Source organism: Saimiri boliviensis, chromosome 4 (genome assembly GCF_048565385.1).
Source record: "Saimiri boliviensis isolate mSaiBol1 chromosome 4, mSaiBol1.pri, whole genome shotgun sequence".
In the NCBI taxonomy this organism is placed as follows: domain Eukaryota; kingdom Metazoa; phylum Chordata; class Mammalia; order Primates; family Cebidae; genus Saimiri; species Saimiri boliviensis.
Window position 1 is genome coordinate 104,110,682 of NC_133452.1, and position 25,823 is coordinate 104,136,504.

Consider the following 25,823-nt stretch of genomic DNA (forward strand, 5'->3'; position numbering starts at 1 on the left):
ACATCTGAAGCCTATGGTTAAAGAAAGGTATTTTTCCTCTTATCTCCTATGTAGCAAAATCTTACTTCTCACTGAAAGTCCATTCATCTGAAGGTTACTTCCTACAAAGCCTCTCCATTTCCCTCTTCCTCCCTCCTAGACTTCAAGCTCTTTGAGGACAGGGACTGGGTCTTATGCATCATTGCCTAGCATAACACAGTAGTGTTAAAAAACGGCTGTTAATTTGTTGACTCTTGCTCATTTCTTGTGTTCTGGAATCTTTACAGCATGCTCCGTAATGTCTAAAAATCTTCAAATAATTGTGTGACTACATCTGCAAGCTTTTTAAGTCCATAAAATATAGTTCATTTGAGTCTAAAAATTAGAACTATTTGAAACAGCTAGATTGACTCAAATCTCCCTAACGATCTTGGGCTTCAGCTATTTGTTGTGCCTGATTCCAGAGCTCCTAATCACTACTCCCTACATCTTCAATTGCCTTTTCTCTTGTCTAGAATGTCCTCTAGCTTGTCACTCAAGTATATCCTTTTCCTACTCCCCAAATAAACCTACTCAAAATTCATTTATCTTCATGAATTCCCTTGGAATATATCCAATTGGCATTAGCAATTGTGTTCAAAAAGGACATTTAACATTTGTGCACATGGACAGGCATTAATGTCCAAATCCTGGAAGAATCCAAAAAATTGGTTGTTGAAGTTTTACATGTTTGTTAAAAAATCCATTTGGAACATTGTTTAAATTGTGTTATCATAGTGAACTGCTTGCTCTAGTGCGTAGTGAAGCAGTGGTGTGACCCACTGGCCTTCAGATGAGTATTTGGAGTCCAGCTCATGTTGTGGCAGTGTAAACAGAATGGCACAGATTGTAAAAAGTGACTCAAAAATGACCCTGACAGGCAATGGTGGCTTCAGAATGTTTATAGAGAAGGGTCTCGGTGCAGCAATGAGACTGTGGAAGCAGGGGTGGAAGCTGCTTTGTTAGGATGCTTTACATAACATCAAATGCCTGCACTGAGGACTGGAGAACAGTGCTAACGCCCCTTCTACTGCTCTTTATTCCTCTCCCTGTCAGTGGCTTGGCTCCCACTCTTAGAAGCTATTTCATATAGTAAAAGACCTCAAATCTCATTGTTTAATAGTCCTTTTCTATAGAGCAGAAGATACCTGTTGCCTGAAAGAGAAATTTGAAAATAAATGGTGATGCACTTTTTTTGTGGTGTGTGTGTGTGGGGGGGGGGGGTGGCCAAGCCATTTTTAGTAATAATTCTGACTTGGGGGCAAGAATTATTTCATAATAAATGAAATATAATTTCTGGGGGTTTCCATCAATAAATGAATTATAATTTCTGGGGGTTTACATAATATGCTCTTATGGATGTTTGTAAAATTAATTTTTTTCTGCTTTTAGTTAAACTTACGTTTTCATTGTAAAATTAATTTTTTTCTGCTTTTAGTTAAATTTATGTTTTCAATCACTGCAAAAATGATTGTAGACAAGTAGTGCAGGCTTCAATGATTCGAATTATCTCTGTGTATCAAATTAGAAGTTTTCTAGGGTACCTTGAAACCTTACTTATTTCTTGCCATAACTTATAGCTTTTATTCCATTTCTATGTACCAAAATCTTTTTTTCAACCACTTTGCTCTCTTGGAGTAAAATATCTCAACAGGAATTTCCACTAATCTAGAATAGATCAAATGAAGGAAATCTCTTTTCAACTGAATGGGACATTATAAAGTATATGCCTGTGATTCCTTAAAACATACAAACTAAGAACAACAATAGCAACCACAAGATCTAGAATTCAGCTTTCCACTTCAGTTCTCTTTGTTTGATAACACTTTCCACACCGGCACGCTAATGCTCCTCTGCCCATTTGCTCTATCTGAATTAAAGACTGAAAATGCTAACTTCCATGTGGTTTTCTAAATGTTTTCTGGGTTGGTATCTCAGTCTTTCAGGTTAAACTTCACCCTTAATGAAGAATTACCTAATCCTTTACCATTGGTTAAGTGATTCTTCATATAGTTCTTCCCATATTAAATGAATTGAATTAGGAAGCCTGCCATGCCCTTGACGTACTCTAACTCAGCCTGGAAAAGTGAGATCTCACCAAACCTAGTGGTTTAGCACATGATCCTACAAACACCTACCTCAATCTTTTCAGGAGTTGTTTCAGAACACACTGCTTAGCAACAAAATATTCCTGAGTGGATATCCTGCTACTGGAATTAATGATCCTAAACATCTCATTTTTCTTTCTGACTTTTCTCTTTATAAGACACCTGGCTTTTAGAAATGTAGTTGAAATGATTTTCCCCAGTTGCAGGATTCTAGGTCTTTTTCTTATCCAGCATATTGTCAAAGTAGTTTTGTAAAAGAGAAAGAGACTAGACACACCAATTTTATTTAAAATTTAAAAACAAACTTTGAAGCAATCTGGAACATATAAGAAGAATGTTCTAATAATTATGATTCACCTTTATGAGAAGAATAGGTCTAGTATGTTTTATTATGTATCCCTCCTAACAAGTCTGGAATCAATTTGATGAATTTTGATTTTCACATCCTCAAAGATGTATTAGCTGACTCAGAAATTTCAGGGAAACAATGTCAGAATTTGTGGTTCTGTTGAAACTTCCTCTGCGTGTGTCAGGATTCGGATTACTGCCCTATAGATCATTTCTCCAGGATTTGGCAAATCAAAGTCAAACAAATTTATATCAAAATCTAAGTCTGCTAAATGGTGGTACATATGGGAAATTGAGAAGGAATTTTACCTGTATTTTTAATAGGAACTACATTCAATTATCATTCCTACATATCACCCTTGAGTTGGATAGCATCATATCCTCCACCAGCATTAAGGTTTGCTCTCTAAACAACAAAAATTATATAATCCAAAATGTCTGTGCAACCCCTTGCTGTATTTTTCACTTGATTGCAAAAGGAATTATAAGCTAAATTTAGCCATCAAAATAGTAACTTATTATAGTTGTCTTCTCTGTCCATTTTTCATATTTTAAATTGAGTTTGAATTTTTTTCTTTTTTCTCTTCCTATTAAAATTCAGCCTTCGCTTAAAAATTTCCAAGTCTGACCATTCACATAAGTGGAATAATAATATTATGGGGCTGAAAGGGATAACAATCCTAAGAATTTTTAGCAGTTTATTCAAACTTTTTTTTTTTTTTTTTTTTTTTGAGACAGAGTCTTGTTCTGTCACCTGGGCAAGAGTGTAGTGGCACAATCTCAGCTCAAGCAACCTCTGCTCCCAGGTTCAAGCAATTCTCCTGTCTCAGCCTCCCGAGCAGCTGGGATTACAGGTGCCCACCACCATGCCCGGCTTATTTTTGTATTTTTAGGTGAGACGGAGTTTCACCATATTAGTCAGGATGGTCTCAAACTCTTGACTTCAGGTGATCCGCCCACCTCGGCCTTCCAAAGTGCTGGGATTACAGGCATGAGCCATCATGCCCAGCGTCAAACTGTCTTTTTTATACATACTACATACTTGGGATTATAGACAAGCTGAAACTACCTTTTACTATCCTGTGTATAAACAACTGGGACACAGGTCATAATAAACACACCAGGGAGAATTTAGATATACATTTGTATAATTCTATTCTTATGAAAGAAATGTATCCCTTGAAACTTTATTGTGATAGCTCTCAATGTAATCTTAGAGTCTGGACTTCAAGATCAGTAACAGACACAAATTTTAGGACAATGCCACTAAGAATAAAGATGCCGAAGAAAGAACTCTAGAAGCACAGATGTCCAATACTAACAACCTATTTTATTTTCATTCATAGTTGACTTGCGTTTTCTGACAGGATACCCTTAAGGCTCTTTCTTTAGCTTTGGAATTTAGTCACTTCAATAGAGGATGTCTTGGAATTGAGCTCTTCCAATTTTTTCTTTGAGCTCTTCCAATTTTTTCAGTGATGTCCTTTTCATCTGCAGATTCAAGCAATTCCAAGTTTCAGAAAACTTTTCTCTAGTTTTTCTGTTGCCCTTGTTCTCTCCTCTTCTTCAGGGTTTCTAACTAAGCATCATTGGATGCTCCTTTGTCTCTTTCTGGATATCACCTTCTCTCATTAATTTTTATAACCTTAGTTATTTTTCAGTCATATTTCTTCCTTTTTTCCTCTTCCTCCTCCTCCTTCTCCTGTACCTTCTCTTCCTCTTCTTCTTCCTCCTTCCTTTTGGCTTCTAATGGCATTTTCATCTCCTTAATGGCTTTTTCTCTTTTATTTATTGTCTAAGTTTTTCAAGTTTGCTTTTCTTTGCCTTGTCTTGTAATCTTTTTCTTTGGGCTATTCTATAATTTTGAGCTATTTTTAAAAAGCAAAGATAGTCTTTAAATAACACATTTAAGATTATGAAGAACAAGCTCTGTGCTCTCTGATTTAATCAGCCTTCAGATGTATGTTCCTTAGCCCTGACACCTACTCTCTCTATATCAATAGGGTGTGGGATGTTTTCTTTCTGGTAATTTTATCTTTGAACATTGACTATCCCTTTGCTAAAGAGTAGCCTAGGGGATAGGTGAGGAAATATTCATATTAGGTTTATGTCCTAAATACTTTTACATTACATCTGTTATGTCTTTAGCCTTAAGAACATAAACTTTCCTCAATATTTCATACTAATAGGTCTGGGATGGCTCATAGTTAAGCCCCTTAAATCACAAACTCCCTGAACCCCACTCACCAAAGGCCATCTTCCTTAGCATGATCCTATATCACTGATCATAAAAATGGCTAGTATTTAAGATTTCTTCTTTGGATCCACTTTCAAAAGTTAGAATGAACATCTATATAATATTACCAGATTCTTCCTCCATATTTGCCTGTGTTTCAGATCTCATCACTCTAACCAAAAGATCATTGGATTTGCATTTGAGAATTGTGACCCTTTCTTTAAAAGGAAACTCTATCTTGCCTGAGGTTGGAGGACATATGTGTTGGCTCTCAGCACCCTCTCTCACCATAATTCAAATTCATAGTATTTGGCAGGTTTTCTCACAGTTTGAGGTTATGGATATTTCCTTGTTTCACTGAAGATGGATTTTTTCTCCTCTCTTTTTCATTTTTTGTTGCTGTTGTTGGTGAATGTCAGTAATACTGAATAGAGTAAAAGTGACCATCATATGCTATGTTTAATTAGAGATGAGAACTTCAAAGATCAGAAGAAACCCTGGGACTAAATTTTATAGCCAAAACACTTTCTTTTAATAATGTATATGGTGTATATAAATCTTAAAATTCGAATAATAGCTGTTCCATACCACTTCATTTATTTTAATCAGTGTTTTAGATCAAATCTCATGGTTCATGTAATACCACTAAATCAGGTTAGAGCAAATGCAAACTATGTTATAACACAGAAGTGCTATTTAAAGAACAGTATATTTCTTATGTATCTCATATATAAAATATGAGAAGAAAGAAATGCTTCTCATATAGGAAGTGCTCAAAATTTAAGTTTCTTTTCTTCTATAACTAGTAAGTATATATAAGAGAAGAGGACAGAATTGTCAACGTATCTTTTACTAAGGCTTCTAGCTACTTATCAGGGCCTAGTAAGAAGAAAATGCTGTTCTTATTTATTTGAGATGGGGTCACACTATATTGCCCAGGCTGGCCTTAAACTCCTGGACTCAAGCAATCCTCCTGCCTCAGCCTCCTGAGTAGCTGGAATTAAAAGTGAGTGCCACTGCACCTGGCTAAACATGCAGTTCTTATTGTAATAAGATCAAGTCCAAAATGTAGTTTGCTTGTTGTATATTTTGCTCTAACCAGGTTCACAAATTTTATAAGAAACTTATTAATTATATGTAACTAACATATCTTTCAAACAAAAATTTGTGAGGATGTTAGTCAGTATCCGTTTAATGATTTTGGAACACTAATTGCAACCAAAATCCTCTTGTTTTCCACACACGCCACCCAAGGAGACTGGGACTTAAATTTGTGTTAACAAACACAATCACATAATAAAGCTACTTCTTCCTTCCTGCCTTATACTCATGTTATTAGACAACATGTCCAAGAACAGCTGTTCCTGTAACTCCCATAAACCCATTAACCCCCACTCACACCCTGTCTCCCAACTGTTTGCACTTCCACAAGGTCATACAACTTACTCCAAAAGTTTGCTAATGTGCAAAGCCTGAGAGCTTACAAAGCACATCAACACAACTCAGATAAATCTAGTACAGATGCTCCTCGATTTACAACGTGGGGTTATGTCCAAATGAACCCATCGTAAATAAAAAATACCATTAAGTTGAAAATGCATTTAATACACCTAACCTACTGAACATCATGACTTAGCCTAACCTACCTTCAATGTATGTGAAACACTTATATTAGCCTACAGTTGGGCAAAATCATCTAGCACAAACCCTATTTTATAATAGTGTTGAATATCTCATATAATTTATTGAAGACTGTACTGAAAGTGAAAAACAAAATCATTGTATGAGAACTCAAAGTACAGTATCTATTGAATGCATATCACTTTCACACCACTGTAAAGCTGAAAAATTGTAAGTTGGGGAGCATCTGTATGTCTTTTATTTCAAGCAAAGAATTGGGTATAAAGACCTCTAATCACTCTTGGGGAAATTATTTATAAATCCCATAAACTTTGTTGATAGGCTAATTATTTGGAAAGTAACCTCTTTCAAAAGATTTGAAGTATCACACACACACACACACACACACACACGCACGCACACATACACATATACAATGTTGAAGTCATCTGTGATGTTCTCTGTACTCACTAATAGGCACAGTGTACCATAAAATCACTTTCGATTCGGGGCCTGAGACTGTTAAGTCTTATTGCCTAAAATCACCAGGTCTTCCTCTGTGAATTCCACAAAACAATTAATAACTGATGACCTACTAGTTCCCAGGTGCTGAGAGAACAGAGATGAACAGGACAAAAGTCTTTAAATAGTTGCCAGCTATTAACTCTAGGGCCTGTCCAAATATTATTTAATTCAATTGTTTCTATAACCCTAGAAGGTGGGTATTACGCCCGTTTTACAGGTTAGAAAATACAGTTCAGACCAGTTACGTGACTTGTCCACTAGACCAGTTAAGTGGCATATACTTGCAAAAGGTAGAGCCAGGGGTAGAAAAGAAGGTCTCCAAAGCTCTTCAGTACTACCTGGCGGGAATAGGGGGAGATAGTGGAACCAACCACAGAGTGGAACCAACACTGACTGGAGGAAGTCACCTCACCATTCACGTGGGAGAGGAAGTCAGGTGGAAAGAAAGCAAGCTGCCCACCATCCAGGGGACCCTGGACTTTCCCAATGTTTGCACAGAGTGTTCCTTTCTCACCAAAGGTCCCCGTCAAGCAGTTTCACAGCAAATGTTTTATGCCAGATACAGCATATTATTGCTCCAGAATATATTCAGGTCAATAACAACACTAGGTAATACCTATGTAAGAAATTTTATGCTAGACAACTCAGACACAGTATTCGCTTCCTATAGCTGCTATTATACAGTACAACAAACTGGTGAACGGGACAAAGTTCCTGCCCTCTGGGCGTCAACGAATCAATCAGACCTACCCTAACACTCCAAGAGAAAAACTAATAGAAGACATGAACAAAAACAGAAATGTAATGGCCAATAAAGACATAAAAGAATTTGGTAATCAAAATGCAAATTAAAACAAGATTTCTTTTTTTGTCTACGAAATTGGCAGAATTTTCAAATGTTGTGGTGTTGACAAGGGTGTAGAATATAGACCTGCTTGTTTTTCTTTCTCTGGGATTGGGTTTCAACCAGTTTTCTTTTCTTTTCTTTTCTTTTCTTTTTTATTATACTTTAAGTTCTGGGGTACATGTATGGATCTTGCAGGATTGTGGCATAGGTACACATATGCCATGGTAGTTTGCTGCCTCCATCCCCGGGTCATGTACATCAGGCATTTCTCTCAGTGTTATCCCTCCCCAACCTCCCCACCCCCCACTATCTCTCTCCTAGCCCTTTACCCGCCAACAGACCCCAGTGTGTGATGTTCCTCTCCCTGTGTCCATGTATTCTCATTGTTCAACACCTGCCTATGAGTGAGAACATGCGGTGTTTGGTTTTCTGTTCTTGTGTCAGTTTGCTGAGAATGATGGTTTCCAGATTCATCCATGTCCCTACAAAGGACATGAACTCATCCTTTTTTACGGCTGCATGGTGTGTATGTGCCACATTTTCTTTGTCCCATCTATCATTGATGGGCATTTGGGTTGGTTCCAGGTCTTTGCTATTGTAAACAGCACCACAATGAACATTCACGCGCATGTGTCTTTATAAAAGAATGATTTATAATCCTTTGGTTATATACCCAGTAATGGGATTGCTAGGTCAAATAGTATTTCTATTTATAGATCCTTGAGGAGTCGCCACACTGTCTTCCACAATGGTTAAGCCAATTTACACTCCCATTAACAGTGTAAAAGTGTTCCTATTTCTCCACATCCTCTCCAGCATCTGTTTTCTCCTGATTTTTTAACTATCACCATTCTAATAGACAGATTGCTAGCCAGACTAACAAAAAAGAAAAAAGAATTGAATAGATGCAATAAAAAATGATAAAGGGGATATCACCACTAATTCCCCAGAAACACAAACTACCATCACAGATTCCTACAAACAACTCTATGTACATAAACCAGTAAATCTAGAAGAAATGGATAAATTCCTGGACACTTACACTCTCCCAAGACTAAACCAGGAAGAAGTGGAATCCCTGAATAAACCAATAACAAAGTCTGAAGTTGAGGGAGCAATTAATAGGGTACCAACCAAAAAAAATCCAGGTTCAACGAGCTTTCTTAAGGGTAAAGCCTAGACTGCTCCCAAATTTAGCCTGAACACATTTAAAATGTTAGAATGCACATTCCTGGGCTCCATGGAAGAGATTCTGAATCCATCAACCAGAAATGTAATCTAAGAAATTGCACCATTTGATTACCATATGCTATTGTAATACAGGTTTCCCTAGGACCATACTTGGGCACAGAGTGCCCTAGACCACGGATAGGACTATGCCTTCAAGGTAGGGGCAAGTGGTCCTATTTACGCACTATGTGTGGCCTGATCATCGAATGCAGACTGCTTTGTTCAATTAGATTTGATGAATTGATGGAAATATTTCAACTATAAGACAAAACAGTATCAAGTTACACTCGCTACTGGTCGACTTGGATGTTGGGTCACACGTAGTTCAGCTTTTATAATATTTATTCTCTTTGGCCCAGCAATTTAACTTAAAAAAAAAATTATCCTAGGGACATAATCAGGGTTTATTCAAAACATTGGTAGGATTGCTGAAATTACTTAAGAGTTCTGAATAAATAGAAGAGGCTGAAGCTGCTCTTAATAACTTTTCCTTAAAATGCTGGCTATCGGTAAAGAACATGAAAGGAAAGAGCACTGCACTTTGTGTCCCACATATTCAGACTTTGTTTTGCAAATGTTTTCTGGTTACCATGGCAACTTCTGGATTCCTCTGTGTAAATGGGAAATGGGGGAACTTCACTTTTTTAAAAAATGATTAGTTCATTCTTTTTATCCTAGTAAGCTTACCCTGTGCTGACAAACTGCATTCTGACAGTTAGTTTGTAATCCAAAACATGCTTTTTTACAGACTCTGAATAATAAAGAATTTCCAGGGGTTGATAGTTACTCTTCATTTATAGTTTCATGTATTTGCTTTCACTGCATTCAAGATATAAACTAAGGTGCTAAGTACTGGGTATACTTTTAAAATAATTTGGAAGTATATCATCACTTGAAATATTTGACAGATGTTGATTTGATTACTGCACTCACGAAATTGGCGTAAGGAAAGAATGGAAGTTTCTGAGTCAGTCAGACATGGAGCTGAGTCCTGACTCTACTACTCAGCAGTGTGTGGCCTTGGGCAAGTAGTCTAACTCTGTGAACCTCAGTTTTCATCTATAAAATAAGAACCAGAAAGAATATATATATATATGTAAAACATGTCTACAACAATGGCAAGGCTTATACTAAGCAGGTTCTCATTATAACATGGTAATTATTATTACCAAAGAAAAGATAAAAGCAAGCACAGAAACAATCAAAACCTACTAGACTCGTTTTTTTTTTTTTTTCTTTTTTTTTTCTTGAGACAGAGTCTTGCTCTGTCACCAGGCACCAGGCTGGAGTGTAGTGGCGCAATCTCGGCTCACTGTAATCTCCGCCTCCTGGTTCAAGCAATTCTCCTGCCTTAGCCTCCCGAGTAGAAATTGGGCTTTATATAGAAAAAATAAAAAAATTAAACAAAAATCAAAGCACAACCAGCATTATTAGGATTAGACTTCTTCAAATTTCAGCTATTTATAATATTAGACACTCGCTAGTAATTAACAGGAAAAGACCTGGAATTCTGGCAAGGCGCACTGGCTCATGACTGTAATTCCAGCATTTGGGAGACTGAAGTGGGCAGACCACTTGAGGTCAGGAATTCCAGACCAGCCTGGCTAACATTGCAAAACTCCGTCTCTACCAAAAATTCAAAAAAAATTAGCCAGGTGTGGTGGGGCACGACTCTATTCCCAGCTACTCGGGAGGCTGAGGCACAAAAATGGCTTGAATCCGGGAGGTGGAGGTTTCAGTGAGCCGTCACACCACGGCACTTCAGCTTAGGCAACAGAGCGACACTTTGTCTCAAAAAATTTAAAAAATAAAAAAATAAAAAGATTTGGAATTTTTGACACTTTGTCTCAAAAAATTTTAAAAATAAAAAATAAAAAGACAGGAAAGTTTCATAAAAGAAGTTCCTTAAAACGTTGCAAAACCACAGCCTGAAACCCTGTAGTTAGCTAAAGTTCATGCATAACTTTGAAAGAGCAAATGGCTAAGCTTTTAAACTGCTGGAGGTCATGGTAGAACAGGTTAAGGACCTTTCCATAACCCACTGAAGATGAGGGAAAGTAATCGGCAAGGATGAGGTCTGTACTTCTCTAGGGATGAATCACCTCTGAAAGAGGGTCAGTTAGCACTGAGGCAGCAACAGATTCCTCTACTTGTTTTCCGTATAGCAGTTTATGAATCTATCTTGTCTCTTTTTCATAACCATTTGTGGGCAGGACCCAACTCTATTCTGTATTTTCTGTTTCACTGTTTATTAAACTATATATGGAGGAACAGGATTTAGTGGAGCATGCTAAATCTTTTGTCATTACATGCTCTAATTCTTACTCAACCTTTATTCCTTGATCTTCAATTATTATGACAAATAAGAGCATCACAAATGATCAAATGGGGAAAATATTGGAGTACTGAGCACAGATACAAAATACTGTAAAGCAAAAAAAAGGTATTCTGATATTTAAAACTATGTGAATGTTGTTTCAAATAAAAATAACAATTTAAGGGTCCTTAAATCCATACGTGTGACACATAAACTCAACTTACGTAAGTTAGCTAGTGTTTTGAAAAGTATTGACGAAGAACTAGTAACTGCCACAAAAACAAAAACTAAGGGCCCAAAATAATAACAGATATCGATGCCATGCTTTCACTATCTGAATTTAGTTTGTATTGGTTTATCTTGCCTCTAAGGTGGGATATTTCAGAGGGCAGACATGGGGCTGAATAAAAGGTCACTTGATGGAGATTTTTCTTAGACTACTTAACCTTTCAGATTACTACCCTCACCTAATACTTGTTATCAGAGACAAGTAAAATCTAGAACTCTGGGAGCATGGTTTAAAAAGAAAATGCCAGTGATAGCAGCAGGCTGTTCATCTGAGGAACTGTTCCCACACCATCAGCACCACCGCCAAGCCATTCCTTTCACCACAGTGGAGCTGGATGAGAGCTTCATAACCTTCCATCTGCAATCGGAAACCAGTTACAATTTGGGCCCCTGAGGAAGCCAGGTCAATCCTAGCTCCTGCATAGAATTCTCAGATAAAATGGGAACTCAGTTAAATTTGAATGTCAGATTAACAATGAATAATTTTTAACGTAAATATGTTCCAAATATTGCACTGACACTACGGTGGTGTTCCCAGGTACGCCAACAATAGCTGCAAATGCGTAGAGTACTTCTTATGTTCAGTGCATTGTTCTAGTACTTTATACATATTAACCCACTAACTAAATGAAAATATATGGATATGTAAACACATGCCAACATTTGGATGATTTCAGGTTAGGAAAAATGGACTGAGTATTTTTAAATTTTAGAAAATATAAAAAACTTCCTATATGTAATAAGCTGTCATTAATTAACAAATCAATTGGTATAAAACCTAAAAATATAAAAATACCCTAAAATAGAAAAAGCAGTGGATTGAGAATCCAGAGGTCTCAATTTCTGTTCCTGCTCATTAGCTAGCTGGGTAACCTAGGTAAAGTCTCCTCACTTCTCTAGATCTGGGCTTCCTTATCTGCATGTGAGATTTTGATGGGATTATTTTTTAAGGTTAATGTTGTCCCTAAATTTCTACTATATGTTTTTTTCTCCACCTTAGTTACAGATACTATATCTTACAATGTTGGAAAAACAGCTTGCAGAGGGAAGTTTATTACCTCTGCAATCATTCGGTTGGTGTCTCCTAAAAAGAGCAAATTCAGAGCTTCTTCCTCTGTGGTTGCCTGATGAAGAGATAAGTTTTTCAGGTGAATGTTCTGATCAGGGTCCTCCAATATTGTCACTTTCCTAGGAAAATGGGAAGCAAGAAAACAAGGTACTGCTGAGAATGAAAAGAACTTGAAGTCTTCCCTACAGGCTTTTAAAAAGCTGTACAGTATGACGTCTTGAACTTATAAAACCAAATAACACACAAGATATCAGACAGCACTGGATTAGAATCAAACACTGACATTCCCTTGACAGTACATCAAATAGCTTTGAGACTGAAAAATATATTACAAGCTCCTGATTTAAGGCCACCTGTCATTGTAATAATCAGATCGCTAAATCATCTTACAATGCATATTCTTATTAAATTAAAAATGGAAACAGATAATTTTCTACCTACATATCAGGAAACTAGGCCATATTTTTTCTGTGTCATAATTCAGTTTATTACATAGGCAGTAAACTCATTCCTTTGCTCAATTTCATATCACTTTTAATTTACATGGCATTTCAAACTGGTTCACTTACCAACTTAAACATGATGAAAATTGAGGCATCTGTCACCCTTCTAGGAGTTATTCTCCTATCGAGTTTTCTTATAAAAGTGAATAAAAATTTTTCAATAAGTCTTATAATAAAGATTTAGCTTGCCATTATTATTTCAATGCCTGTCAAATCTGTTTCTTGATGCCTTTTCATTTACAACATACCTTTTCCTTCCATGACATCCTTTTAGTCAGAGCCTTAGATCTGGAATTACATTCATCTATTACAACTACCTTAATGGGAATCCTGATGCCAACACTGTTTCCTCCCAGGTGAATCCTAACCTAACCTTGTTTCCAGGGTTGGCTTGTCAATATTCTCCCTAAAGTTCTTTCAGGACTTTCTGCAATGGAACGAAATTTGGCTAAACTCCTCATACTCTGCTCCACAGGCCTGCAGATTTGAGCCATAAAGTTATGAAAGAAACTTCCTTTCTACATCTGAAATTTTGCCTTCTTGATTTTCTTAAGAATGGTTAAGGAAAGGAAATCTTATTATTCACAAGTGTTGCCAAAGAGTATCGCAGGTATCTTCACTTGCTTAAAACATTTGGAATTGATGACATTGAGTAAATGTTGGCATCATCCAGCACTACTTTTCTTTTAAAAGAAAAACTAGCAGATGAACGTGTGTCACTTTCTTTTTCACAGAAATTTATTTAGCTATCTTAAAAATGAAGATTTTGCAAGTGTCCTAATTATTTTCATCTTTCCCTTTTGTAAGAAAGTTATCTGGACTTTCATATGTAATTTGTGGGCACTTAAAATCCTAATGGCAGGAAGAAAATGTAGCTCTACTAGCACATCTGTGACCAATATGTCACTAAAAATGTACTCCTTTGCCAAGTTTTAGACTCCTTTTTGTTTCCTTCAACAATACCAGCAAAAATGGAAAAAGATCTTTTCTCTTAATGAAAACAAGTATAATTTATTTATTTTTCAACAAGACTCTTAAGTGAGCTTATTAAAAATGCTTGGAAAAGAGAAAGGCATTTGAATTGAATTGAATTGAAATGGATGAGTTGTATTCTATTTTTAAAAACTCCCTTTATTCTTAAACTTTATTTCCACCCTGATTTTTCTGAAGTACTCAAGAAAGTTTGGCTAAATTAAATCCCTAGACACACAGAAGTAATGATTCTTCCTAAAGCCACAGATTCTGGGGCTTATAGGTGAAAGAAGTTAAGTAATATTGGAAGATAAAGTAACAAAATAAATAATGAGATGGTATATTAAAAGTGAGAAAAGGGCCAGGTGCAGTGGCTCATGCTTGTAATCCCAGAACTTTGGACACTGAGGTGGGAGGATGGCTTGAAGCCAGGAGTTCAATACCAGCCTGGTCAACAAAGCAAAACCTTGTCTCTACAAATAATAAAAAATAAAATTAGTTGGACATGGTGGTGTACCTATAGTCTCTACTCTGAGAGCTGAGGCAGAAGGATAGTTTGAGCCCAGGAATTCAAGCCTGCAGTCAGCTATGATTGTACCACCGCCCTCCAGTCTGCAAGACAGAGTGAGACCTTGTCTCTAAAAAAAATAAAATACAAAAAGAAAAAGTGAGAAAAGAAGAGAGTTCTGCCTTCATCAGCATGAAGTCAAAAATGAATTCTCGAAATTCTGAGGCAAAGTCACCTGTGATACACTTGGAAAGACCAAGACAGACACAAAAGGGAGAGATGGAGTAGCAGGAAGCAATTCAAGGGTGGTGCATATACTCACGGGTCACTAAATGTATGTCAGGCACTTGTCTTATTTCATTTAATCCAGGTATTCTCAAAAGGAACTATCTGTGAATACACACCCCACCCCCACTCATCCCACTTTCCCTAGACCCCCATACACAGCACTGCTGCTTAGGTCTCATCATAAGAGATTCTGATTTGATTGGTCCAGGGTATGGTCTGGGTATTAGAATTTGTGAAAGTCCCAGGTGATTCTAGTGTGAGGCCAAGGGTGAGAGCCAATGACTTTCATATCCCTTCAGTAGACACATGGAGAGGAGGTTTCTGATTTCTTATCTTTATTTTCCATCCAGTTGCACTTCATGCCCAGAGGGTAAAGTTACTAATTTTCTTGGTTGTATAATAGCTGAAGACACTGAAGAGTCACATCTACTAATAGGGAAGGTCACTGAATATTTCAAAAACACTGTCCTTCCAGGGGAAGTTTCTTTTCTACTGCCCTAACCATGCATCTGGTGGGTATACTAAGTCACACAACATTAACCACACAGTAACTAATGCTCAACTGGGGATTATGGGTCTACCTAAACATCCATAGGGTTTATATCATTACTGAATCAAAAAATATAAGTGATAGTAAGGACAGTAAGGATACCTATATCCTTCATTATTACTTCACTGAAACTGGAAATGCAGAGAACAAGCAAGTATGGAATTCTAAGCATACTCATTTATTAGATAACCTTATATGCATCACCAATTTCGGATTATATTTATATAGAATAATTACATGCATAAGGTAAAAATGTTAAATGCCATCAATGATATTTTACTAAGCTACTTTTTTCTTCTAAATCACTCAGAGCCTTTGATCTCCAATGTAGCTACTTCAGAACTATTACACGTCTACATTTACTTCCAGGTGCTCGTCCAGCTTTGTCATTTTGATCGAAATATACTTTGCACATGCCCCTGGCATTTCTTCACAGAACTTTTGGCTATCTTTTGTAACCCACCCCTATGCGTTGGTACCATGTGTTCCTCACTATTTTCTGATTTCTTCACCATGGAAGTTTTAAAAAGTAAATAAAAAGGCAGGTTAGAGTTTTCTTTCATGGGCTTCTCTCTGCTTAGGGCTCACTTGTGGGCACCCTATAAAAGGGTCCACTTCTGGCATCCTTTTGGAATCTTTGAGACACAATCCTCCCTCACCAATCAGGGTCTCTTCTTTCCAGTTTTCAGATTCTTTCCTGATTTCTGCCCAATCCCTTGGGTGTGATGCTTTGGACTTTCCCATATTGCCCTGCCTGCCCCCACTGAAAATCCTTTTTGCACCAAGTCTTGTAATCAGTGTGCCAGCCCCACCTACGTTCATGCCTTTGCTCATAGAAGCCCAGCCTGAGCCATGCCCTGGGCACTACCTGTTGCCTGGGAGAGGTAGTTGCAGAGTGAGAGTGTTTTAAATTCTACTGCCAGTGAAATGGTTTTTCAAAGTTGAAGGAAATAAGGACCATTACAAAAAGTTTCTCATCAAGTTCCTTCCTTTCCTGGCTTTTTCTTTCCCTCTGTCCCTCACAAATCAATAGCTATTTCCTGGATCCTTAGTCTACCACTTGGTTCTGACTATAATTTTCATGGGCTTGAAAGAGAGCTTTATTAGAGTTTCTTAAATAAACATTCTAATTCCAAGATGGAAACCCCCAAACTATTTATTTGATTTTTTTTAACAGGCCTGTGAACAGTTTTCCCTGCAAAATGTTTCTAAAATGTTTAGATTTCAAGGAAAAAGTCACTGATAGCCTTGACTTGGATACCTAAATGGAAAAGTTCTGCTAAGTATACTCAGCTTGCTTAATGATGGGGAAGAAGCAAGCTTTGTGTTTTCTCTGTAAACAGAGAATCTTTTCCATTTGGCTAAGTAGTTGGAATTTGCAGGCTCTATTTAACGGACTGAAACACATATACAGAGCAATAGGCTGGCTCTTGTTCTCAATAACGAAAGCTATCAATGAAAGAATCCTTCCCACCCCACACCCTACCTCCATATTTCAGCACCACCAACTTGCTGAATGGGAACTTCCCAGGCATTATTGCAATGAGCATGGTTTCTAATGTTCATGTTATAGGTAAGTGTTGCCATGATGATTTCTATTTTTATCTACTTGCAAATGTCTCATATGATGGTGTAGGTCATGCACTACACAATGGTGCCATGTCTGAGGGGGTGCCATTCACATCATGGGTTCGTACAGTTATCATGAAAAGTGTCTGTCATAAGGCAACAAAGAGCCTTCTAACAAAATCAGCATACTGCAACAATTTTCCAAAAGGTGGCAGGGGTGCCTTTTAGTAAGTCACATAAAGGTGACTAGAGGTCATACAGACTAGAGGACACTGTCTAGACGCCTTGGCCTAGTGCAATGTCAAGAGCAGGTGGGCCTCATGACAGTGGGTGAGGGTGCACCAGGCTCTTCGAAATAACTAGACATGTTTCATGTGTTGTAAACATAGTCCCAACACCCATCACTTAAATAAAGAGAATACTCACTTGTTTGTCAGTTCTCAATACCCCTTTTTTCCACCCCAATACATTTTCTCAGAATCTCTTTATGGTGAAGATTTAGGCAAAAGGAGAGTTGCAAAGTTTTAGGGAAAGTATGTAAGGTGAACCCTCCTTTCTGCATTTAAACAAATTCAAAGGCACATTTTCTTTAGATTGATTACAACTTTCTAAAAGGTTTCCTCTGCGATAAAATTAAATACTTGAAATACGTTTCTTGGGAAAGTTTTAGGAACCTGAAATATACATTTCTGTGTTGGTGTCAACCTAGACAAAATGGGCTAAAAGCAATGGATGTTTTTTCTAACTATTATTAAGATATTTTGAAAGCTCTTCTAGTAGCTTGAAAATCATATCTTTTCTTCATAATTTTATCTAACATCATATCGTTTTACTGACGATGCAGAATATAGCTGATCACATGATATTTGTAAACTAAAAATAAAATCCTAAGCCCCTCAACCAACTGAATGGACCCTTTGTTGGCCAAGGAGATGCTAGAAAACCTGACAAACCAAATTCCCAGGCATGATAGGAAAGGACGTTGGACACGCCTCGTTATGCATCCTCCCTTTTGGAATTTCGGCACAACCGACCAGCATTAATGTTAAAACAGAGACCATAAGATTCACAGAACAAACTTTCTGTGGGAACAAGACATCAAATTATAAGCAAGACCCAAAGCCATGCCAGGCTAGAGTTAAGTCACATTCTACAAACCATAAGATCTAATTTAAATGTTTGTAAAAATTAATCCAATATAATATGGCTTGTTTTCCAACCTCATTCTGATACAGCATCACAGGACAGATAACAGATGCCCCCAGTCTTAATTTAAAAGCATTCCTTTGTACTGACTTCAAGTCTTTAGACAAAGCTTAACTCTCTCAACCAATTGCCAACTAAAGAATCCCTAAAACCCAACTCTGACTTCTAAGTCCCCGTTGAGACACTCTACGTAATCAAAAAACTGTGCTTGTTACACTAGTATTCCTTGTTAATTTCTAACAACATTCAGCCATATCATGTTCCTTCTGATGCTCCAGGCTTACAAATAACTCACCATTTAATGAAATGTCTTGTTTGGCTTAATTCCATATAGTAATTATAGAGCCATGCGCTAAAATTTGTTTTCTTTAGAGCTGCCAACTTTTTTTCAAAGAAAATTTTCTCCCATTTTTGCTAATACTTGTTTTCTTATTCAGATTTTATAGTAGTAGTACCACAAATTATGTGCTCAAGTTTTACACATTTGGTAAAACTATAAGAATAGATACATCTAAAGGCAATGGATTTGTAATTCTGGAAAACCATAGCATTTCCTCTGCCAGGTAAATAGCTTTATATACCCCTTAGTTTATGATATTGCATTTTCCAAGTTCTGAATTTATTTACTTTTATTTATTTTCATTTTAAAATACGGTTTATTATTTTTCCAACTATAAGCATAATACATGCTTCTTGTGGAAAAGTATGAAAGTAAAAAGAACCAAGAAGGCAGAGTCTCATCACAAGGACAATGCAAGTATGTTAATAGATTTCCTTAATTTTCTTACACACATTTTGCAGATTTGTCATAAAATTATAAATGTGTGCATGTTACTCTCCTTTGATCACCGCTTAACAACATTTTATTATTTATTTATTTATTTATTTTGAGGCTGAGTCTTGCACTATTGCCTTGGCTGAAGTGCAGTAGCAAGATCTCAGCTCACTGCAACCTCTACCTCCCAGGTTCAAGCGATTCTCCTGCCTCAGCCTCCCAAGTAGCTGAGATTACAGGTGCCCACCATTGCACCCAGCTAATTTTTGTATTTTTAGTAGAGACGAGGTTTTGCCATTGTTAGCCAGGCTGGTCTTGAACTCCTGACCTCAGGTGATCTGCCCACCTTGGCTGCCTAAAGTGCTGGCATTACAGGTGTGAGCCACTGTGCCCAGCCTACAACATATTTTTAATAGTTACACAATATTTTAGGGTTAGGATGTATTAATGAAAATGTTTAACTATTCTTATTATGAGAATTCGTAGCTTCCAATTCAAGGCTGTTTTAAGTAACATTGCAATAAACACACACACACACACACAAACAGCCCTCCCTGCCTGTTTTTGGAATCTTTAAGGTGTGGTGGTGTGAAAGAGGTGAGGCTTGGGGTGTGGCAAGGAACAGACTATTTGGTTAAGTTATTGTAAGTTAGGCTGCTATTTCCTGCAGTTGTTACTTTACTAATACAAATGTCCAATACTGTTGACTGAAAAATTCTTCCCTCTATATACATTAAAAGATTGTATGATACAATCTGTTTAATTTAGAAGTAGCAGAACATGATTTCATTATTTTTTACTTAATTTGAATTTTTACTTAATTTGAATAGACAGTGTCATTAATTTTCTCTCACTTCTCTACTTTTTGAAAAATTCTCTTCTTGGTTGTCTACCCTTTCAGATAAACTCTGGAATCACATATACGTTCTTTAAAACCCCTGTGATTTTGTTTGGAATTTTACTGAACCTATACATTAACATAAGAATACTCCTTTGGCCGGGCTCGGTGGCTCAAGAGTGTAATCCCAGCACTTTGGGAGGCCGAGGCGGGTGGATCACGAGGTCAAGAGATCGAGACCATCCTGGTCAACATGGTGAAACCCCGTCTCTAGTAAAAATACAAAAAATTAGCTGGGCTTGGTGGCGTGTGCCTGTAATCCCAGCTACTCAGGAGGCTGAGGCAGGAGGATTGCCTGAACCCAGGAGGCAGAAGTTGCAGTGAGCTGAGATCGCGCCATTGCACTCCAGCCTGGGTAACAAGAGTGAAACTCCGTATCAAAAAAAAAAAAAAAAAAAAAAAAAAAGAATACTCCTTTAAGGTATTTAATCTCAGAAACAGATTAACAACTCTATTTTCAAATCTTCCTTTATTTTCATAGAAAAATGTACTATCTTCTTCACAAGGTTCCTGAACATTTCCTGAGCATTTTACTTTCTTTTGCTATTGTAAAAGAGATTTTGCCATTCTTTTTCCAAATGGTTTATTCCTAGGGCTTGCTTCTTAGATCAGTTAGATAAATACTGATAGATAATAGCTGGCCAGCTGGTCTGAATACAATCAGTCTTATCTCTGTTTCCTAATAACTAACTTTCATTTTGTAGAACATCTTCAACTACCTTAGAATTCAATCTAAAAACACAAGGCCAATTACAATTAACTGCAGAATCACATATAGGCTACCGGCTATGGAAGTTCCAGAGCAGGGAGATTAATACACTGCTTGTGACCTTCATCACCTGGCCCAGATAACTCCTGCAGCCATCTGACATAATCTCTTCACTTCCCTCTCCTAGACTTCACTCTAAAGGCTCTGCCCATATGTCCTGTCTCAGGCCAGCTCTGCTCTGCTCCCACCTCAGCAGCACTGTCAGCTCTTGGCTCAGTCAGAACTTTGGTCTTGTCATACGTCAGGAAAACTAGGAAACCAATGAGGGTTGTGGGAACAGAGACAGGGTTGTTAAAAGAGGCCTGAGTAGGTAGTGACAGGAAACAACTGGCCATTAACGCTGGTCCATTAAACATCAGAGGTGGGGGTGCTGGTGTTCTTTCCTAAGAGATCCATGTCGTATCCCCAGTATTCCACCTGAACTCTGAGCAGACTGAGGTTTCTGGGTTTCTTTAGGCCTCTGGAGTCACTTGTGTCAGTCTCGGTGAGCCAAAGCTTGTCCAGTTCAGCCCCATCTGCTGCATAAAAGAGGTGGGCTCCTTTTATGAGATGACTCCAGCTCTAAATCACGTGTATGTTCTTTTCACATGTACATACATTATTCGCGGGTAGTCAAGAGCAGCTGTGTTGTACAGAAGCCTCTTTGGGTGTTTCATGTACATATTCCATTTTCTAACAAAATGGTAAGTTAATTGAAGATAAGAATACAGTTTAAATTCTTTATAATGCACTCAAAAGAGCTAATTGAGATTCTTGCAATATGGTAAATTGTTGGTATACATGGTAGTAACGCTCTCAAAAGGTTGTAATAATTTTTTTCTCTATCAGTTGGGCTATGATAGATGTGTTTCTAAACCCTGTGCATTTTTCTAAAGAACAGAATAAAGTGACCAAGCAAACTTAGAATCATTCAAAGCTGTTTTAAATAATCCTAAGGTTTTGCATTATATACTGAAAATTGAGAATAAATTCTGAAAATGATGGACTATTAGAATAAATCAATTCATAAAGCAGTTTGTGAAGACTAACAGGACAATATGTCAAAGCAAAACAAACCCATATTAATATGTGGCTTAGAATGTGTATTTAACCTCTTAATGACAGAACAAAGTGTATGCATTTGTTTATACACATGGCACAAGGAAAATGGAATAGAATGAGGCGACAATATTTTTCCTGTCATTAATTAATCTCATGTCACTAAAAGCGCTATATATCACTGATATATTTCTACACTCCAGATATATGAGTGAAAACACTGAAACTGTTTATTCCTATCCTTCCACACATCACTTATTAGGCAATGGCTGGTGAAAGCCAACATTTCTATTACATGGACTAAATGTTTGTGTCCCCTCCAAATTCATATGTTGAAGCCCTAAATCCCAATATGATGATATTTAGAGATGGGGCTTTTGGGAGGTAATTAGGTTTAAATGAAGTCATGAGAGTGGGGTCCCAATTCCACGATGGTATTAGTATACCTATAAGAGCGCTCTCTCTCTCTCTCTCTCTCTCTCTCCCCGCCCCCGCCCCACCACCACCACAAGGTGAGAAGGCAACAGTCTGCAAGTCAGGAAGAGAACCCTCACCAGACACCAAATCTGACAGTACCTTGATCTTGGAATTCCCAGCCTCCAGGACTGTGAGAAGTAAGTGTCTGTCGTTTAAGCTACCCAGTCTATGGTATTTTGTTATGGCAACCCAGGCTGACTAAGACAACCTCCTAATTGTCTAAGACATTTCTGATATTGAGAACAATCTCCTTCAATTGGCTACTGAGAGTGGAGGATGCCAGCTTTCCCTCCTGTTATTACTCTAGTAACACAGGCTTTGTGTGGAATTGTGTCATTTTCAGGCTAGAGGGACTTTCTATTCCCTTTGTCATGATCATTGGCAATGTTTCAGTTCTCAAGGTACAGAGTCCCCAGCCAAGCCATAGAGGAGGACTTAACATCACTGGTCACTGGTCACTCACATCATCCTACAGGAAAGCACCCCCAACTCCTCAAGAGGTTATCATTTCAGCTGTGCAAGTAATTGACTCAGTTTAAGAAAAGACTGGAGTTAGCTTTGAAATCTATGCTTATAGGCCTGGGAGTCCCCTCAAATCCCCATAGGAATCAGAAAAAAAACACACAAATGAAACATGTAATGCAAAAGGTAGTACTAAGAACTGAAGGATGTATACCTCATCTATAAGTACTAAGTTAAAAAATTTTAAACACAAAATGTGTAGGCCAAATAGAACAAGTTTACAGCTGATGCAAGGAGGGTCCAGAGTGTAAAGAGGAGAACTGGCTCAGAAAAGGACAGAGTTCCTGAGACTAGAGGAAAGTAGGTGAGTGACAGCAAGGCTGGCAGGCAGGAAGTTGAGGCAATTCATGTTTGCCAGTTTCCATATTCTTTCTCAGATAGGGATACCACAGGCTTCAGAGAGAATTGGGGCAGGGAGTAGTTGACCAAAGAGATGAGTATCTGGTACAATATTGTGAGGACGGGAACAAAAAGCACCAGGCTCAGCAGGCTGAGGGCCCAGCTGAGGCTGGAGACCATAATGTGGTGGAGCCTAATCCAGTCTTCTCTGAACCCCGAGACTGAAATCAGCTTCCTCTCTTCTGCCCCCAGAGAACCCAGGGCATCCTGTCACTACGCACAACTGAAATGATCAGTTTTTGAGTCTGTTCTATTAGAACCAGAGCCCTTTGAGATGAAGAACATTTACTTTCAGACCTTTGCAGAGAGTCTGACATGCAACAGGTGGGGCTGAACTAAACACGCTTTGGCTCACCCAGACTGACACAAGTGACTCCAGAGACCTAAAGAAACCCAGAAACCACAGTCTGCTCAGAGTTCAGATGGAATACTAGGACATGACACTGGTCTCTTAGGAAAGAACACCAGCACCCCCAGCTCTGATGTTTAATGGACCAGGGTTAATATCCTGGTTCTAGCTCTTAGCAGACATGAAATCTTGGGGAATCATCACACAATCTCTGTGAACCTCAGTTTTGTCAACTTTAAAACATAGATTATAATACCTACTCCCTTAAATGAGATAATGTATGCACAGTCCTTAGCATAAAAACTGGTATAAAATAGATGCTCAATAAATACTGGCTCACTATCCTCTTTTGAGAGATTTTCCTGATATTCCAAAAAACAACTTTCCCTATATGGAAGAGGGAAGGGATTAAGGCAAACCTCCTGCATTCAAATCACCTGAGATGTTTATTTAACCATATCTGAATTTTCTGGGGGTAGAATCCAGGAATTAGCATTTTTAACAATCATCCCAGGTGATTCTTACACATAGATAAATTTCAAGCCACTAGATTATGATGCCTTTCAATTTTGTTGCTTTGTTTTTTACTCCTACTTCCACCTAAACAATCCTAATAACTTCCCACAATACTCTGACTCTTGTCCACCTCATTCCAGTCCTACACGCTACTGACTGATTTTTCTTCCTAATAGGCACTTCCAATTATGTTATGTCCTGGAATCAAAATCTCCAAAGGCTACACCTTACCTACCAAATCCTTGCATTTTTACCTAGCCAGTCTTAATGCTCTTGGCTACTCCCTTACTGGGTTCAGGTCAAACAGGTCTACTAACTGTCGAAGAACAAGCCCTATGCTTCAACTTCTGTATCTTTGTTTCCACACAAAAGCCACACTCGACTGCCCCAAGTCCTACCCCTTCCCTCAAGGATGATTTCATCTGCCATCTTCCCTATGAATCTTTGCCTGCTCTCTTGCACTGATGTGATTGCTTTCTCCTGTGAGCTCATCATTTTTTTTTTTGACTCTCTTACAGTGTTTTTCATATTCCACCTTATGCTATTTTACACTACTTTTATCCTCTCTGCTATGAGTTCCAGGAAAACAGGGACTACGTTAGCAAACATGGTGCCTAGCACAATGTCTGGGACAAAGTTGGGTCTCAATAAATGTTTGCTGAATATATGAATGAATTCACATCACTGGACTGTAGGCCATGAGAGCAGAGACTGTGCATTATTTTTTTTTTGTAACTTCTGCATCACTTAACAGTGTTTTCTATTCATTAGTTATTAGAAATGTGTAACTTAAATTTAACATTTGGCGACTTTTTCCCCTTTGATGACAAAAATGCAACACATTCAAAAATTTTTGAAAAATTCAAAAATGCAACACAGCCAAGATTCAATAGAAAATGCTGGAGTTTACTGACTCCTTTTTATAGTAATAAGCATGACAATCGTTAGAATCCTAAATGGAATAGGCTTCCCTATTTAGGACTACTAAAATTATACTAAAATAAGGTGACTATTTTCTCTACAGCTGAGACCAACAGTTATCCTGTTTTACTTCTCGTATGACAAACTTAGATTCTAACTATATTCCTTTTATAGCATGTGACATAAGAAGCTTTTAAAAATAGAATTTCTATTTTCATTTGAAATACTAAAAAATTTCTAAATACAGAATAGGTTTAATACACATATGTGTGTATATGCATATGTATGTCTATATACAAATATATAGCTAATTACTATTTAAATTAAACCTTTTGAAATAATTGTAGGTTCATATACAGCTATAAGAAACAATGTAGAGAAATCTCAGGTACCCATTCCCCAGTTTTTCCCAATGGTAACATCTTATAAAATTATGGTATTAAAATATCACAACCAGGATATTGGCAATTCAATCCACCAATCTTTTTCAGATTTTTCCAGTTTTTCTTGTACTCATTTGGGTTTGTGTGTGTGTGTGTGTGTACATTTCAGTTCTATGCTATTTTCCCAGTTCTGCTTGTATTCACTTGCATGTGTTTGTGTGTGCATTTAATATTTAATTCTATGGAATTTCCCCAGTTTTGCTTATGTTCACTTGTGTGTGTCTGTGTATGCATTTAGTTCTATGCAGTTTTATCACATGGGTAACTCTGTGTATCCAGAGCCACAGAACACTGCATTGTCACAAGAATCCTTTGTGTTGACCTTGTCTAACCATTCCCACTCCCCTCCCTAACTCTGTATCCACTAATTTGTTCACGAGTTGGAATCATACAGCACATAAACCTTTCAGGATTGGCTTTTCTTACTCAACGTAGTTCCCTGAAGAGTCATCCAAGTTGTTGATTTTCTCAATAGTTCATTCCTTTTTGTTGCCATCTTATTAACTAAAGTCTA

The 25,823-nt window shown here is 37.6% G+C and overlaps 1 protein-coding gene across 7 annotated transcripts in view; it reads right to left on the bottom strand.

Moving 5' to 3' along the window:
• Nucleotides 1-25,823, bottom strand: part of KIF6 (kinesin family member 6) — a 381,890-nt gene that overhangs the window by 267,899 nt on the left and 88,168 nt on the right. For 6 of the 7 annotated variants that reach the window (XR_012517286.1, XM_003923246.3, XM_074397999.1 and 3 more), the window contains one exon: nucleotides 12,596-12,725. The exons of the other annotated variant lie outside the window; for it this stretch is intronic. Coding sequence is in view for 5 of the 6 variants with exons in the window: in XM_003923246.3 (XP_003923295.2) it covers nucleotides 12,596-12,725 (130 nt within the window). In the remaining variant the exon portion in view is untranslated. The remainder of the gene's footprint in view (nucleotides 1-12,595; nucleotides 12,726-25,823) is intronic. 7 annotated transcript variants of the gene reach the window in all.